General features: G+C 34.2%; 1 protein-coding gene across 1 annotated transcript in view; it reads right to left on the reverse strand.

The window, feature by feature from the left end:
* Positions 1–19,490, reverse strand: part of PCCA (propionyl-CoA carboxylase subunit alpha) — a 348,368-nt gene that overhangs the window by 132,323 nt on the left and 196,555 nt on the right. The window contains exons 17-18 of the mRNA XM_084880267.1: positions 19,207–19,317; positions 14,920–15,028 (exon numbers count right to left, since the gene is read on the reverse strand). Of these exons, the coding sequence (XP_084736393.1) occupies positions 14,920–15,028; positions 19,207–19,317 (220 nt within the window). The remainder of the gene's footprint in view (positions 1–14,919; positions 15,029–19,206; positions 19,318–19,490) is intronic.

Raw genomic sequence — 19,490 nt, forward strand, 5'->3', positions numbered from 1 at the left:
GCGGACTGAAAGGTCCCGGGTTCAGATTCCGGTCAAGGGCATGTACATTGGTTGTGGGCACATCCCCGGTAGCGGGTGTGCAAGAGGCAGCTAGTCGATGTTAATCTCTCATCGACATTTCTAGCTCTCTATCTCTCTCCCTTCCTCTCTGTAAAAAATCAATAAAATATATTTAAAAAAAAGAAAGAAAGAAAACACTAAAAAAAACCTGTACTTCCACTAGCAATGGAATTTGCTTCATATCCTTGCCACCATTTGGTGTTGATCTTTTTACTTTTAGCCAGACTAGTGGCTGAAAAACCATATCTCATAGTTTATTGTACATTTTCCTTATAACTAATAATGTTAAGCACCTCAACGTTAGTGTTTATTGTCCAATTTTTTTCAAGTTTTTGCCAATTTTTCATTAGGATGTTGGCCTTAATATTGATTTGGATGAGTTATTTATTTTGGATAGAAAGCCTTTGTCAGAATTATTTATTCTGTGGCTTATTTTTTTTTTAATGTCTTACTATTAATTTTCTCTAAAATGTCTTAGCTTCAGCAGCTTTTTTTTTTTAATTAATAGACTTAATTTTTTAGAGAAGTTTTAGGTTTTGAGAAAAATTACTTAGTTAATAATTATTTTTATTAACTAAAGTCCACAGTTTATATAGGGTTCACTCTGTGCATTCTATTATACAAGTTTGAACAAATGTAAAATGACATGTATCCGCTATTAGATATCATACAGAACAAGTTCACTGCCCTAAAAAAAAATCCCACACTCCACCTACTCAACTTGTTCTCCCACCCCCACCCCCAAATCCACCAAAAACATTGATCTTTACTGCTTCCATAGTTTTGCCTGTTCAAGAATGTCACAGCTAGAATCAAACAAAATGTAGCCTTTCCAGACTGGCTTCTTTCACTTGTCACTATGGATAATATTTCTTTCCTTAATGGTATAACTAAAGTCCAAATTTTAGAAATTAAAATTAGACATCATTATGTCTTCTAGCATGATAGAGTGTTATTTAAGAATATTCCTCATAATTATAAACTATTTTTATATGACTGTTCCCAATTTAGTGACATGAATAACACTTGCAAGTAGAGATGTAAAGAGCTTCTGGCAGGTAGAAGTGGTACACATGTGTGAACCAGTATTCTTCCCTTTTTTCTTCTCTGCCTTTGAATAAAATATAAAGCTAAAATAGCACAGAGAAGTCCCAGTTTCTATAAAAATGGCAGTTTAGTTTATTCCCAATTAATTCTCCTCCAATTATATGCTCTGGAGAAGATATACAACATATAAGAACTTTAAAAAATTGTAAACAGCCCATTACATAAAATTCATATATTATAAATTTAACCAAGGGTACAATTCAATGGGTTTTTGTATATTCACAGAATTTTGTACCTATCACTGCAAGCATTTCAAAAATATATTCATAATCCTAAAAAAGGAAACTTTGGATCAATTAGCAGTCACTCCACATTACCCCTCCAATTTCTATAGCTCTACACAACTACTAATGCACTTTCTACTTCTATAGAATTGCTTATTTCTAGCCATTTCATATAAATTGAATCATAAAATTTCTGGTCTATTGTACTGCATACTACACTGCATAATGTATTCAAATTTCATCCATCTTCTATAAAGAATCAATACTTATTTATTATTAATCTTCACCACAGGATATTTTTCCAATGATTTGAGAGAGAGTGGAAGGGAGGGGGAGAGACAGAGAGAAACATATGTGAGAGAGACATATTCAGATTGGTTGCCTCCCACACACACCTGAACCAGGGCTGGGGATTAAGCCTGCAACTGAGGTATGGGCTCTTTACCAGAATCGAACCCAAGGCCCTTCTAAGGGTCAATGCTCTATCCATTGAGCCAAACTGGCTATGGCTACATTTATTTTTTTATTAATGAATAATATTTCATTCTATAAAGATACCAAGTTTTATTTAATATTATACATATCCATTGAGCATTTCATAGACCTTAGTGCTGTTACCACTTTTGGCTTATTATGAAAAATGCCACCCAGAATATTTGTATGCAACATTTGTATGGACATATGACTTCACTTCCTTTAGGTATATTCCTAGGAGTAGAATAGCTGGGTCAAGTTGTAATGTCTTAATTTTTTTTAAATTTTATTGATTATGGTATCACATAATTGTCCTCATCCCCCCATTCCCATCCCAAACCCCTCCCCACATATGCCCTCACCCCCCTGTTGTCCATGGCCACTGGCTAGGCTCATATGCAAGTCCTTTGGTTGATCTCTTCCCCTTACTCCCCACCCCCCATCCATGTAATGTCTTAAATTTTGAGGAATTGTCAAATTACTTCTAGGTTTGCAGTACTTTACTCATAAAAATCACTCCAGGAATGTATAAAGACTCCAATTTCTGTATATTCTCACCAACACTGTTATTTTCTATCTTTTTTATTATGGCTATCATGGTAGGTGTGAAGTGGTATCTCACCGTGGTTTTGATTTTCATTTTCCTAATGACTAGTGATGTTGAGCATCTTTTCATGGACTTGTTGGCTATTTTTATATCTTATTTGGAAACATTTCTACCCATGTATTTTGCCCATTTTTTAATTGGGTGTCTTTATTATTAACTTATGAGTTCTTTATATATTCTAGACAAAAAGTCTATCAAATATATGATTTGCAATTATTTTCTTTTTTTTTTTTTTGTAGGTTGCCTTTTCACATTCCTGATATTATCTTTTAATTTATCTTTATTGTTCAAAGTATTATAAGTATTACCTTCCCCTTCCCCCATTGAAAATATGTGCAGAAGCTTCTAATTTTGACATAGTCCCTTTGTTTATTTTCTCCTTAGTTTCCCTTACCTTACGAGATGTACTGGCAAACATATAGCTACAAGAGATGTCTGAGATTTTGGTTTTGATAGTATGGAGTTTCCTCAAAAAATTAAAAATGGAACTGCCATTTGACCCAGTGATTCCATTTCTAGGAATATATCCTAAGAAACCTGAAACAGCAATCAGAAAGAAGGTATGCACCCCTATGTTCATAGCAGCACAATTTACAATAGGTAATGTTGCCCATCAGTAAGAAGAGTGGACAAAAATGCTGTAGTACATTTACATCATGGAACACTATGCAGCGGTAAAAAAGAAGGAACTCTTACCCTTTGAGATGGCATGGAGGGACATAGAGAGTATTATGCTAAGTAAAATAAGCCAGTTAGAGAAAGACAGGTATAATATGATCACACTCATATGTGGAATCTAATGAACAAAATAAACTGATGAACAAAATATATCCAGAAACACAGAAGCATGGAACAGACTGTGGAATCTCAGAGGGAAGGCAGGGGTGGATGGATAGGTGGGTGGGAAGAGAGCAGCCAAGTACTTGTATACACATATGCATAACTCATGGACACAGACAATAGAGTAGTGCAGGCCTGGAGAGGTAGAGGGAGCAGGCTAAAAGAGGGCAGTGGGGGGTGGGAAATATGTAATACTGAGTGGCCAGATTATTATGATCTCTAAATGCATAACAATCTGGCCACTCAGTATATATATATATACTAGAGGCCCATTGCATGAAGATTCGTGCAAGAACGGGCCTTCCTTCCCCTGGCTTTGCTCCCAGCTGCCTGGGAGCCTGCAAGTCCTCACTCCCAGCGGAGCACCACTCCTGTAACTCCCTCCATCCCCTGCCTTCCCCCTCATGGCAGGCGTCCCACCCCGCCTGGCCACTCTGCACCTATGTATGCAAATTAACCAAGATTTGTTGAGTTGATTTGCATACTCACTCCTGATTGGCTGATTGGTGTCACCAAGGTATGGTCAATTTGCATATTTCTTTTATTAGTGTAGATTAGAAGCCTAGTGCATGAATTCATGCATGGGTGGGATCAGGCCAACCTGGCCAGGAGAAATGACATGGGCGGTTGGCCAGCCTGCCTGCTGGTTGAACTACTGGTAGAGGGGACAATTTGCATATTAGCCTTTTATTATATAGGATATACACTGAGTGGCCAGATTATTATGTGTTCAGAGATCATAGTAATCTGGCCAGTCAGTGTAATGACTTAATTTTTAAAATAAAATAAAATAAAATCTTCATCTATATATTGTCAAAGTGTCAATTTCTCCTTTTTGAGATTTCAGTTTTGGATCATATATGTGAAAACTGTAATTGGATACATATGCAGCAGGTTCTTGAATAATATTGCCTTTCAGGTCATTTTGTAATAATCTTTATGAAAATAAATAATTCCCAGCTGGGGCCACTGTCTGTGTGAAGTCTGCAAGTTTTCCCCATGTCTGTGTGAGTTTTCTCAGCGGATTCCAGTTTCCTCCAACATCCCAAAGATGTGCACATGAGATGAATTGGTGTGTCTAAATTGCCCCAATCACAGTAAGTGTAAGTGTATCTGAGCATACCCTGTGAAGGATGGGATCCTGTTCCTGGTTGATTACCATCTTGAAACCTGAACTACCCAAATAGACTCGCCACCCACAACCCTGAACTGGATTAAGCCAGTTGGAAAATAATTATCTTTGTTTCTTAATCTTTTCAAAATATATGTATATCTCACATTTATTTCAAAGTTTAATATTAAAAGTGTATTGGGTATTTACTTAGAAATTTGCTGATGTTTCTGTGACCAGAAATATGTCATAGGAACTTAACTCTTGTTTATATCAGTCTAAGGCAGTGGTTCTCAACCTTTCTTTCTAATGCCGTGACCATTTAATACAGTTCCTCATGTTGTGGTGACCCCCAACCATAAAATTATTTTCCTTGCTACTTCATAACTGTGATTTTTGCTACTGTTAATGAATCGTAATGTAAATATCTATGTTTTCTGATAGTCTTAGGCGACCCTGCCAGCGGTTTTCAACCTGTGGGTCATGACCCATAGGTTGAGAACTGCTGCTGTAGAGCCTAAGACCATCGGAAAACACAGATATTTTTTACACGATATTTAAACACGAAAATAATTTTATGGTTGGGGGTCACCACAACATGAGGAACTGTATTAAAGGGTCACGACATTAGAAAGGTTGTAAACCATTGGTCTAAGGAAAACTGGTTTTGTTATGTCATTTCTCTTAAAGTCAAAGTTTTCAAGAATCTACCAAGACATTGAGGATTTATTTATTTTTTATTTTTTAAATATATTTTATTGATTTTTTTACAGAGAGGAAGAGAGGATAGAGAGTTGGAAACATCAATGAGAGAGAAACATCGATCAGCTGCCTCTTGCACACCCTCTACTGGGGATGTGCCTGCAACCAAGGTACATGCCCTTGATGGGAATCGAACCTGGGGACCCTTCAGTCTGCAGGCCGACGCTCTATCCACTGAGCTAAACCGGTTTTGGCAAGGATTTATTATATGCTCATAACTGTTACAGCTTTCTGATGGATTGATACTTTTATCATTATTAAATATACCTATTTGTCTCTAGTAACAATTTTGTATTAAAAATTTGTCTGACAATAGTATTAGTAGTATTAGTATAAACATATTTGTCTGGTGTTTCTATAACTTAAAACCTATAGCTTCTTTAAATTTAAACTGTATCTACTGGAGAAAGCATATACTTTGTTCTTGTTTTTTATCCATTCTGCAAATATCCGTCCTTGATTAGTGTGCTTAATCCAAATACACTAATATAATTACTCTCCAGGATGGATTTACATTTGTCATTTTTATTTTTCTTTCTATATGTCATTATCTTTTTTGTTCTTCAACTCCCTCTATTAATGCCTTCTTTTCTTAAATAGATATCTTCTACTGTACCATTTTAATTTACTTAATGTTTCATTTACTATTTTGTAAAATAACCTTCTTACTGGTTAACCTGAGGATTACAATTAGCACCTTATCTTTAAACACTCTAGTTTGAATTAATGCTAATTTATTGCAATAGCATACCAATAATTTGCTTCAGTATAGCTCCATTTCCTCTGCCTTTATCTTTGTATTGTCATACAAAGAATATCTGTGTATATGCTTTAGATTTATAATTATTGAATTACTGTATTTAAATTATATCAGAAAAAAAGATGTTTCAAAACAAAAATACAGTGGTGCCTCACATACAGAACGCCTCGCACAGCGAACGCTGCACACAACGAACTTCATTTCATGATTCATACAACGAACTTCGTTTCACACAACGAAGTCGCCCGAGCTTCCACGACTGCTTCGCCCGAGCTTCCACGATCGCTGCCGATGTATTGCATCCTTCCGCGCAGGCACTGCAGGCAGTCGTTAGTCACTGCGCTTAACTTAAGCACGTATCGCGGCAATCGTTCTTCATTACGAATTAAATCACGCACGTATCACGGCAGTCGTCCTTTTAAGTTAAACTCAATACACTGTATCCGGATTCAGCTGAAGCAAACAGGATCAACGATCTTTACTCCGATACTCTTGTCCGTTATTTCCGGCAGATGTTGGAGAAAAGAGAAAAACAAACGACTTTGGACAGGTTTTTCATGAAAACATCGGCCAAAAAGCAGAAAATGGATGAAGATGTGCAAGATTCGGTAGACTCTACTTAGTCTGTTTTAAAATTAAAAAAATGTGTTTTTTTTTAAAAAAATATGTTTTTAGATGTATCTAAATAAAAATAATAACAAAAAATTTATCTTTCTTTATGTCATCTTAGCATATTTTATGCTACAGAACGAATTATTTTTTTTAACATGTATTGTTATGGGAAAACGCGTTTCACATAACGAACTTTTCGCATAACAAACTTGCTCCTGGAACGAATTAAGTTCGTTGTGTGAGGCACCACTGTACATTTATACTACATTTTATATTTACTAATGTAGTAATTTTTACCAGTGTTATTATCCATGTGTATTTGCTTCTATTTAATGTCTTTCATTTCACTCTGAAGTACTTTCATATCTTTTTTCATTGATTATAGAGAGAAGACGGAGAGGGAGAGAAACATCAATAAGAGAAGAAACATCCATTGGTTGCCTCCTGCACACGCTCTGACAAGGAATCAAACCAGAAACCTGGGTATGTGCCCTGAACTAGAATCAAATTAGCCACATTTTGGTGTACATGACAACACTCCAACAAAGTGAGGCAGGGCCCTTTCATATTTCTTGAGGGGTAGAATAGCTAGCAACAAATTTACTCAGGTTTTATTTACCTGGGTATTTCTTAATGTCTACTTCATTTTGAAGAGACATTTTTGCTGGATATATTGTAGAATTTTTGATTGACATTCCCTCTCCCCAACCTGTGCCCCAGTATTTTATATATGCAACCTATTCTTTTCTGAGTTCTATGCTGATAAAATGTGAAAAATCTTATTGAGGGTCCCTTTTACATGATAAGCTATTTTTCTCTTGCTTTTAAGATTCTTGTTTTTGACAGTTTAACTCTGATACAAGTAAGTGTGGATCTCTTTGGACATATCCTACTTAGAGTTTTTCAAGCTTCTTCACTGCGCAAATGAATGTTTTTCATAAATTTGGAATTTTCAGCCATGATTTCATTCAATATTCTTTCTGTTTCTTTATCTTCTAGTCTCCTTCTGGGACTCACAGCATGTATATGTTGATGCATTGATTGTATGCCACAAGTCTCTGAGGCTCTGTACATTTTTCCTTCTGTTCCCCATACTGAATAAATCAACTGACATACCTTCAAATTTGCTGATTATTTTTGCTGCCAGCTCAAATCTGCTGATGAGTCCCTGTAGTATACTTTTCATTATAGGCACTGTATTTTCATCTCTGGAATTCCTATGTGCTTTTTCACAGTCATTTCTACCTTTTTATTGCTGTTTTCTATTTTACAATACATACCATGCTGTCCTTTAATTCTTCATATCTGGTTTCCTTTAGCCCTTTGCACATGTTTTTAAGAGGTCAATGTCACTGAATAATGTGCAAAACATTTGGGGCTCCTCCTGGACAGTTTCTATTTACTTTTTATCTTTTAAATGGACCATACATTTAATATTTCTTTGCATGTCTTGTAACTTTTTATAAAAAAAAACAACAACAACACAAAAACTGGACATTTTAATAATGTGACAAACTTACAAATGATATTCCTTTCCCTCACCAGGACAACTTTGCCTTTCCTCTAATCTTTGCCTAATCTTTGCCTTTTCCTCTAACTTTGCCTAATATTCTGAGTTGATAATTATCTTTGTAATATCTTCTGACACCATTCTACCTTAAGCCTCCTAAAGGATAGGAACTGTTTTGCCATTATTCTAAGTCCAAGTATCTTATAATATGGAGTACTATTTGTTATTTTTGGAGTGATATAATAACTAACTCTGTAGGTAAAAAAGTCCTCATTAAACTGTATATTCAGGAATTTACTCTACTGAGAGAAAGTGATCTTTGTAAAATAGATGGTTAAGAACATTAGTCATGTAGACCAATGCTATCTAGATCCAGGACTATTAGTTTCATATGGGAACTTAAAATAAGAATTAGTCCAACACACTGCAGAAAACCAGAAATTACAAACACTAAATCAAGGATCAGAGAATTGAGATATATATATATATATATATATATATATATATATATATATATATATTAATGTACATGTATATATGTATATACATATATCCACTTTTAAAAGTTTCAAAACAAAGGTAAAATAAAAAGATGGTTTTATAAAAATGGGCAGCTTAATTCCAAGTTTATCTTATACATTAATGTGAGATTGTATAATAGTATATTAGGATATTTAAACAACTACTATGCTAATATCTCCTAAAATAACAATGCTTTAAAATAACATAATAGGTTACTAGTCTCTGCTGTTTCTTTTCTTATACATTTTTTAATATTTCTTAGAATATCCCAAATTCTTAAAATTTATTCACAGAGCAAATTTCACTGAAACTATTATTTGGGATAAAGATGAAACTGTACCAGTATAAATTGAAATTTAAATATATTCAATTAAAAGAATCAAGATCTAAATATATGCATTTCATCTTCTGTAATCTATCATTTTAATTTACTTACTTATTTTAAGGAAAAGGTAGTACTAAACAGATAAACACAATGTCCAAATCCATCTTTTAGAAGAGATTCTCAATCACACAATAATACATTACTTCATCTTAAATCAGAGACATAAATCATTATGGTATACACACAAATAGAGAAAAAAGCATTGTGCTAAAAAAATGAAGTAATGTCTTTAAAAGATTCAATTTTTCCACTTGTTAATTCCATTACTCTTTTAAATTTTTACTTATCTCACTGCCAAATCTCTCTAAACCACCTTTATTAGTAAGTCCTTTTTTGGAACAGGGCTACATATACAAATATACAAGTATTTTTCCACTGTTTACAGAAAATTTCCTTACACAGGTCAGCTAACTTGGATTTTAATATTAATCTTTGAATTATGTAAATTAATCATTTGACATTTTATTCGGAATGTAGTGATAGTGTTGATTTAGTTTGATCCAAAAATCAAGAATTTCATTATCCTATAAAATATATCCTAAGTTCAAAGTATTTAAGGGGGTTAAACAAAATGCAAACATTTAATGCAACATTAAGCATGTGAAATAAAAACTTGATTGCCTAAAGAAAGCATGCTATGCTGTTACCCTGGTGACAGGTTAAAAAAGGGATTGTGAGCTGAATAGCTGTATGATATGAAATTAAAATGTTTCACATTGAACAATCCAAAATGAATTGGGAAAGGTTAGAGTAGAGGAGAGAGAAATCAATTCTCCAATGGCAATGGTGAATGGGAAAGAAGTATGAATAGGATTTGCCAGTGGGGTGCAACAGCTGCCAAATATCCTGCAGCCAAAGAATTACAATAATACTGATGAAGTGTGCAAGAGCTTTTGGAGTCATTGCAGGGAACAGAGAAATTCTCTGGCAATAATGAGGCTATTTTGTCTTCCATTCAGCTCTTATCACAGAATTAAAGAGATATATCTTAAAATGTAATATTTAGCAAAAACTGTATAAATATAACATTTTATCCACTTAATCAATATTTTGTGCCTAATCTCACATAGCTTTCTAAATTATCCAGGATAGTTTAATTAAATAAATGAAAATATCATAACAGAGATACTAAAAGTAAGGCAAGCATAAAGGAAATTAACTAAATTGATGTTTTCTCTCCTTTTGCTACTTTTAGTGAATTTATTGCTCAAGTGAAAGTAGATATTTCCAGAGGCATAGTATGATTATGTATGTTTGTGAATATATGTCCTAAGTACTATTTTTTATTACACAGTCCGTTATTAAAACATCAACTTAATTGTTATAATGAAGTAGCTAACTTGAGAACATATATGAAACAAGTATAACAAAAAGTTGTGTTTTATTGTAACAGATGGTGAAAATGTGTTAATAATTTGAAATATCCTTTTAAATTCAGAGACATTTAAGTAAAAAAAAGCCAATATATAATTATAAAAAATACCTGCCTTTACTTGGGATTTGTTTTCATATAGGTATTTTTTTGTTTCTTTTACAATTATATCTTTCAATGATTAAAATCATATTTCAAAACCTTAAACTTTTTCTTCTAATTGAAAACTTAATGGGTAAATAAATTATAAATCTAAAACCAAGAAAGGATACTTTTTTAACAGAAAAAAAAAATCAACACACAGATAATTGCATCTGTCAGGTAAAAGTCACTAAAAAATTGATTCTCCATTTTATCAGGAAGCCAGATGAGAAAAGAAAATGCAATACAAATGTAGACACAACGACTGCTATTCAAGTGAATATAATTTCCCATTATGCTACTGTGACTAAAAGAGTTAAACTGATGACAGGCTCTGTAGCCAGTCAAGATACTTGATATGTTCTACAAAGTATGAGCTCAAAGTGGTGATTACACACAGACTCCATACACCCAGAGTAATCCTCCACAAAGTGAATGCTTCATTTTTAAACCTTTCAGGCGGAAATATTTTCATCAGCATAGTAACCGTAGCCTAGAGTGAAGGTGTTCCTTTTCTTGAGTCTTTAACCTCTGCTCAAATACCAAGAGAAAAATAGAAGACTGAAGTAGAAACCAGAAAGTAAAAGTGTCTGCCTCATACAATTCAAATAGGAGCTGAGCTGAAAAAATTTCAGGAATTGTCCAATCCAACAGGGCCGTTTCTCAGAGGTGGAAACTGGTGTCAGAAGTTGAAACATTTGCACAAAGGCTAGTTCCACCTTGATACTTGATAGTAGCACTGGGACCAAAATCCTGACTCTTGACATCTCAATGCTGGTTCCACGGCACCATGTCAACCATTGTGAAATTTCAGGTGAAGGAGCCAAAAGAACCACAGAATGTATTTATTTAACATACACACACCTACACGTGTATGTGTTGTGTGTGTGCATGCAAGGCACACAAGAGAGAGATGGAAAAGGAGAGAGTAAAAGGAGGCAGGAAAGCAGAAAGAGAGAAGAGAGTGGGTGGTGAGAGAGGGAGGAAAGGGAAGAGATGGAGGGGGGAGAGAAGGTCACGTCCCTCACTAACCCCTCTGCCAGCCTGCTCGCCCACGCAGTCTGCTTGTTCAGTTATTTCGTCATCCCTCACTAACCCCCTTGCCAACCTGGTCGCCCCACACAGCCTGCTTGTTCAGTTGTTTGGTCGTCCCTCTCTAACCCCGCTGGGGGCTTGGTTGTAGGCAGCCATCTTGTGAGGGCATGAGGGTTAATCTGCATATTACCTCTTTATTATATAGGAAACCTGCATCAACATTTACTTTCAAATGCCTTAAAATAGATGAAAACACAAACTGCCTCCACTCACCTCAGCATGGCTTAACCCCCAGGACTGACATCTAAAAGGGAGTAAAGGTCTTAGTCTGAGCCACAACCCCTGCCAAAGTCCCACACCATGCAAAGTAATGCAAAACAGCCCTCTGCGAGGGAAGAGAGATTTGGACACCAGACAGTCTATCACCAGGAAAGTGTCCCTGCTCTCCCTAGAAGTGATAAATGAGTCAGACAGTTTAATAGGAAGATTAAATCATGGAATTAGAGTTTAACTGCTGAATCAAAAGAAAGGGTGCAGGGCAATTTGCATAATTACAAAACTTAATGAAATAAAGCAACAGATGCATAAATACTAATGGGAAAGGAGGAAGTAGAGACACCTACAGAGGGCAGAGTGGCCCTCACTGAATCCAAGAAGCTTGGGAGGGCAGAGGTGGACTAAAGCAAGACCAAGGCCTAGCTTAGAAAAGTGAATCCTGACTCGTGAGCAATATTTGGCCCTCAGGGAAATAGGCTTTTTTAAACAAAACTAAATAAAAGATTACTGAAAGGGGCAAAATTGTTTTCCTTACTATTTTTTCCTCCAATCATTAACTGTTAGTGAAACAAATTATTATACCAAACCACAATGCCAACAAAATAATTTTAGCTTCAAGTAACATGAAGTAATTGCTTAACACAACTTTTAATGATGCATTTCTGTCAATAAAAGTGTTTAAGAACAGAACCGATAAAAAGAAAAATAACTACATTGTAAATCAGCATATATTTACGTAAAATTTTAATTATGCTCACCAAATTTGTTTATAGTCATCCTAAGAAAAATTGCTATTGTATCTCACATTAACATTTTTTTCTAAAATGCACTGCTCTCTTTTTGCTATCCAAATACTGTGAATACGTATTCTTAATGTCTTTTTCCAAGTCATAAATGATGAAAGAGTGAAACCCATAGAGAAATTGGGAAAATAAAATCAGCAGCCAAAACAAGCAACACAAAGGAAGGGCTGCAGGCCACTGGGTTTGGAAGCATAAACATTATATGAGCACATCCATGACAGAGCAATATGCAGCCACACCTGGAAGCTAACACTGGACTAGATTCCCAAGCCAATAATGAAAACATGATTCTGAAGCCAAAATGTGAGGATACGACCACATTACAATCAGCTTTGCTATCGGGGACCTCTTCCGTGAAAAAACAAAAATAAAGTCACTTTCTCTACACAAGATTATACTTTGTCAAAAGTTCAATATAGTCCTGGCTGGCATAGCTCAGTGATTAGTGTTGGACTGCACATGGGTTTGATTCCCAGTCTCAAGGGTACATACCTGGGTTGTAGATTTTATCCCAAGAGTGCATGACTCAACTAATCAATGTGTCTTTCTCATATTCATGTCTCTCTGCCTCCCCTTCCTTTCCTTATCCTCTCCTGTCCCCCCTTCCCCTCTTTTCTCCCATTCACTCGGGAGGAGGGGGAGGAACACAACAAAAAAAAATATCTTCAGGTGGGGATTAACAACAAAAAAGGCCAGAGTATTTATCTAGATGTTATAGGTCTCTCTTTTTATTTTGTAATAATTGATACCACCCATAAATAAATGATAAGTTCAGTAGGAAATAAACTAACCAAATATAAAATAATTGCTTGTTACAAGTATCTACATAACTAAGCTCTAGTCTTTGTATTTTATTAGTATAATTTTTCGGAACTTCTAAAGTATAATGAGTTCAACAGTAGTAGCAGGGGAGTGGATTCTGAGATGATGGTGAAATAGGAATAATTATTGGGTTAAGGTGTGGGTACTGACTCTGTATACAGATGTAATTCTGTGACATCAACATCCACACCCAGACAACCACTTTGCCTTTCCTAGAAATTTCAAGTAAATGAAATCACATAGTCTTCTTTAGCTGGCTTCTTTTTCTTAGCATGATTTTATTTTTAGATTTATGCATGTCGATACATGTATAACATACTTCATTCTTATTTATTGTTAACCAGTATTCTATTGCATTGTTAACCAGTATTCTATTTATTTATCCACTCACCATTTAATGTAAATTATTCTAATGGTGTGTGATAGTATAGTATTGGGGTTCTAACTGGGATTCATCTAATGATTAATGATGTTAGACATCTTTGCATGAACTTACTTGCCATTGATATAATTGATATAAATTATTTGATAAAGAATCTAGGCCAAAACTTTTTAATTGGGTTGTTTAGCGAACCATTGAATCGTAACAATTATTTACATATTACATATTCAAGTACTTTATTAGATAACTCTGAATACACTCTGCCATTGCTATCTTGTTTTATAATTTTCTTGGTGGTGTCTTCTGAAGAGCAAAAAGAGAGATAGAAACATTAATGATGAGAGAAAATCATTGATTGGCTGCCTCCTGCACACCCCATACTGGGGATCAAGCCAGCAACCAGGGCATGTACCCTGACCAGGAATTGAACCATGACCTCCTGGTTCATAGGTTGAGCTGAACCACTGAGCAACACCGGCCAGAGTCATATCAATATTTTTGAAACTACTAATATTCATCCTAAATTTTATTACTATAATACTTCTCAAAACTTTTATCAAAATTAACAAAGTATGCATTAGCCGGTTTGGCTCAGTGGATAAAATGTCAGCTCTCGACTGGTCAAGAATATGTACCTGGGTTGCAGATTTGATCCTGTGAGTGTAGGAAGCAACCAATTAATGGGTCTCTCTCACATCAATGTTTCTCTCTCTATGTCTTTCCCCCTCCCTTCCATTTGCTCTAAAAATCAGTGGAAAAATATCTTTTGGTAAGGTTTAACAAAACAAGCAAACAAACAAAAAAGATTAACAAAATAATAAAACAGAAATAATACATACAAATTACTTGAAAAGTCTTCCTGTAAGTTTTCAGGGTATTTTCTTACCTCTAATGAAGTCCAAATTAAAGACATCCTTTTTCTTTTTTAATTTAAAAAATTCATTTGAACTGAAATGAAGCAATACTATTTTTAAGCACTAAAACTTTATTATACTTCAAACACTCATAAGAATATCTAGAATTTAGGTTAATTAGATCTTTAATTAGTAACTTCCTATCTTTTAGATAATTAATATTTTTCTGTTCGTGTCTTGTTTTAAATGATCTAACATACCTTGAATTTTCATGTTCTTGAAAATGTTGTGCTCTTAATTGGGATGCCACAAACAATGATGATGCTATTGCCAATAACTGGTTTCTCTCACTCTCTGTTAACTTGTGTCCTGAGGGAAATCAATCAAGCAATCAATCAAATACATAATGTCAACATCTATGCTTCTACCTTTTAGAATTATGAATCATTCAAACAAGTATACTATCAAGCATCTCTTATGGAGCTAGTATTATTCCGGACATTGGAACCTGCAGGGGAAATGGGGGGAACAATGTTATTCAAATGAGACCAAAAAAAATCCTGCTAACTAGAAGTTTATAGCTAATTTCTAAAAGAAAGAAAAAATGGATATTAAGCAGGCACAGAACAAAACAATTACAAATAAAAAAAACCATACTCAAATCTCTAGGAAAAACTTAAGGCTCTTCACATATGCTTCTCCTTTATCACTCCTCACCCAAATTTTACTTCTAAGTAGAGGATAAAGGAAAAGTAGAAAAAGAAGTGTGGCTGGTCAAGGACATTGGCTAGGGCATGTTTTGTAGTGTGAAGAATTAAAGGAAAATAAAGGTGTGACACTCTTACATGCAGTCCGGGTTTGAATCCCAATCAACCAGCCCACCAATGTCTCTCTCTCTCTTCCCCCTTTAGTTCCTACCATAATATAGTGGATCTGGGGACAGTGGTCTAGCCTAACAAGGCTTAGGAAGGCTCCCTAGTCTGGCTGAGTCTTGTGCAGCAGAGTAATCTGCTCTATTTGCACAATTCTTCAAAAAGTGTGTGAGTCAAGGCAGGATTCTATATTCCAGAGTCTACAGGTTAAAATGTCCCCTAGAGTTGCAATTCCACCACAATTTCTAACACTATTATTTACCACAGTACTATACACAAATAATAAGAGTATTAAATGGTACAGTATAGGCAATGTGAAATGAGGCAATACAAACATTATGTTTAAAAATCATTTAAAGTAGCAGTGACTAAAAGTATTCACCATTAGAATGCAGATAGTTTCCAGATCAGCAACACAATTTTCTATGTGGAGGAGCTTCATGACCCTGAAAGGTGCAGTATCTCATGAAACTGAAGGGAAGGGAAAGCTCCACTGATGCCCCAGCATGCAGCATCTGCCTATTTCCTCATTGTAAATTCTTCTCCTGGGCTAATTTCACATTATGGACATTATATCAAAAAGGATGGATTAGGAGGAGATGTGCACAGTGGTTCTCTCAAGGCGTTTGGCAGCCCTAGAGCCTATGGAATAGAGTCCTTGGAAAGGTTTTTCAACAGTGAAAATACTACCTTGTCCTTGAAGCCAGCTTTGATGCCCTAAATCAGAATTGGTTTCTTTTCCTCTACTCTTAAGAAACTTTGCTTATATCTTTACTTAGCAATTATTTTAGCCTATCCTGTAATTAGTTCTTTACATGTTTATTTCTCTTGTGATGTAAGCTCAAGAGGACGAAAAATGTATTCTTTGTTTTTGAATTTCTCCTAGAGCTTAAATGTATTATTTGTTGAATGATTTTAATGACTGGATCTTTAAAGACCACACGTCAGTCCATATATCATAGTACCACTCTTTTTTTTAAAATTTTTTATTTTAATATGTTTTATTCATCATAGTACCACTCTTAAAGGCAAAGAAATACAAAGAGAAATATAATCACTGGCATTCTTCTTATATTGAATTAAATGGCTATAAAAATTTTACAACTTCTCAGGTGATTTTGACCATTTCTTTTGATAAGGCTGGCAATTTCAGTGTAGTAATTCAGCAGAGAAACAAATCCAAAATGTTCACTATAGCCCAACAGAAATTATAAGTTTTAAAATACTTTCTCATTTTTTCTTTATTTCAGAATCAAAATACCTTTATCCCCATTTTCCATTTATTTTTTTAATCAAAGGAAAAAACAGCTTTGCAACAAAATAATAAACTGACATGAAGAACAAATTGTTATGTATCCTATTTTTAAACTTCACTCACAATCATTTCAAAGTTCAACCTAAGAACCTTTAGGAACACTGTCCTAGTCTACAAATAATCTTGGGATAGTAAACACCTATAATAAAAAATTTCTATGCATTTATAAAAATGGGCACTTGTGTATGCATAGGGCTATGATAGCTGGACAGATGGGAAGCAGATGGGTAATCCCAAAGGGGCAAAATGACCCTGCCTCAAACATATGGAGAAGATCCTGGATTAACTTCAGTTGCCACTTCCTGCTGCTCTTTCAGGCACATATATCAAACAATCAAAATGACACAGTTTAATACATTTAAAACCTGCTCTGGAGAAAAATGGGGGGAAAGAAAGAGAGTAATCTAAAGATAAAGAACAAGAGATAGTAGCCATTCAGAGAAGAAAGAACTGACATGAAAATCACATGAGAAAATAAGAGGTAGACATGAAGAATGGTAAATATAGACATGTACTTTAAAGTCCTTACAGGTGACATGACAATATACAGCATATTCTGAAACTTCTGTGGTTTATGACTTTAAATCCTTCCAAAAATGAATGAGTACTAAAATAAAAGTTGAAAGCTCTAAATTCAATTTTTGGTTTTATCATATTACTGTTTTTTCAGCCTTCATCTCTCTGTGCTTTGGCTTCCTCACATGTAAAATGAAAGCTGAGGTTAAAAATTGCTAAAGGCCATTCTAGTAACTTATAAGCATAATAAACACAATTATTGTGAAGTGCTGATAATTTCCTACCAAAAAAAAGCAATATAATATATTAAGTTTATCACAAAAATTACAATATTAGGTTCTAGGTAAATATCTGAGTTCCCTTAAAAACTTGGAACATTACTGCTAAATGTACAGTACAGAGTAATCAACTCCAATTAGAAATTGTATTTCCCCATTTTCTTCTCTATGTCATATATGCATATATATAGACACATATGTAAATGTGTGCATTTATAAGAACCCATACACATATACAATACGTAAGTCATGTTCTTTCTGAATATCATTTTAACTACTTAACTGTTCAAAAGGTTCCCTGAAGTTTTGCCCTGCTGTCTCCTCTGCCTACTATTTCATGTCATATCACCTCCACAGATGCATTCACCAGGCAGACACAAAAATATCTGAAAATCCTGATTGAATCTAGAATTCGTGTAGTTACTAGGGATACAATAAAAAGCAATAACATAAGTGGCTCCTAAATTCATGGTAGCAATAAATATCAATGAAATAATCACGCAAATATAAAACTGCAACATATTAAGATTGCATTTTATATTTATAAAAGTTTTACAGTTCAGAAAAAAGACTGATGATTCATTAGATTTATTTCAGTTCCCAAATAAAAAACATTCCCCATTTCTCTTGGTACTAATGATAAAACCCTGTACAATTGAAGTTTTGGGAAGAACAATCAAAACAATAATCTCCATTTAGTCTTATGAAAATACTATATTATAAATTCTGAGGTAAGAAATTGCTTTGTAAATGTATTCAATAGTTCAACTACATGAAGTTGACCTCAATCTAAATACATTTTCTAAAATGATTGAGACATTTTATCTAGTAAAAGACTTTAAATGGATATAAAGAACACGATATTTGTAAGAGAATATCTAATTTTCACATATCCCTAAGTTAAGTAGAAATATATGCAAAGGCTTCTTTCTTTCACATGAATAACATTTCTATTAAGTCTCATGTAAGTCATGTTCTTTCTTAATATCATTTAAACTATGTTTTCAATGCTCACTAAATGGTTTTCTCTGTCTCGAACTTGATGAGCAATTTTCCTACTACTTGGAAACACTCACTGATAACTTTGCAGTACTAAATTTCACATTCCAGTCAAAACCAATTTTTCAGAATATAAACCATCATCTTCTTAGACATTTTCATTTCTATTAACAGGAATAGCAACTGGTATTCTGAAATTCTCAGCACTAATTTTCATACATATACAGTATTTAATTATTAAAGACCAGTTCCTGCAGAACTCTTCTGACTTGCAGAAATCAGAAAATCAGGTAAGCTAATTCTCTGCCTATATGTTTGCTTCAAAACTGTGCTAGTATACATTCCACATAGTTTAATTATTCACTCAACAAAATTATAGATTATACATTTGTGAATTACTCAGGAATACTCAAAATCATAACTGTCAATAGTCTAAGATATTCTAAGTATCTTAATAAATCAAGTATAATATGGGCCAAAGGCCTTAATTTCAAAATAGAAAAAAGTATACATTATAATAAATAAATAATAATATCTTTATATTAAAATACTTCAATGCATACAAACCTTTAAAGCCATCAGGATATACATCAGAAAGAAATTTAGTGTTGATGTCTCCTTTTATAAAGCGTGAGTTGATTATTACCTCTCGAAGTAGCGCAATATTATGTATAACACCTAAAAATAAAAGATCAGATTGAACTGGAGAACAATAAGTCAGTTAAAATCTAATTCTTATTATCAGGAGAAATTTATCACCACTTTCCTATGATCTAGCAAGAACAATACAATTTTAATCATCTCGTTCACTTCAAGTAACAACAACAACAAAAATCTGAACTTGAGGTAGC

The sequence above is a fragment of the Pipistrellus hanaki genome (genome assembly GCF_964339955.1).
Source record: "Pipistrellus hanaki genome assembly, chromosome: 3".
Taxonomy (NCBI): Eukaryota; Metazoa; Chordata; class Mammalia; order Chiroptera; family Vespertilionidae; genus Pipistrellus; species Pipistrellus hanaki.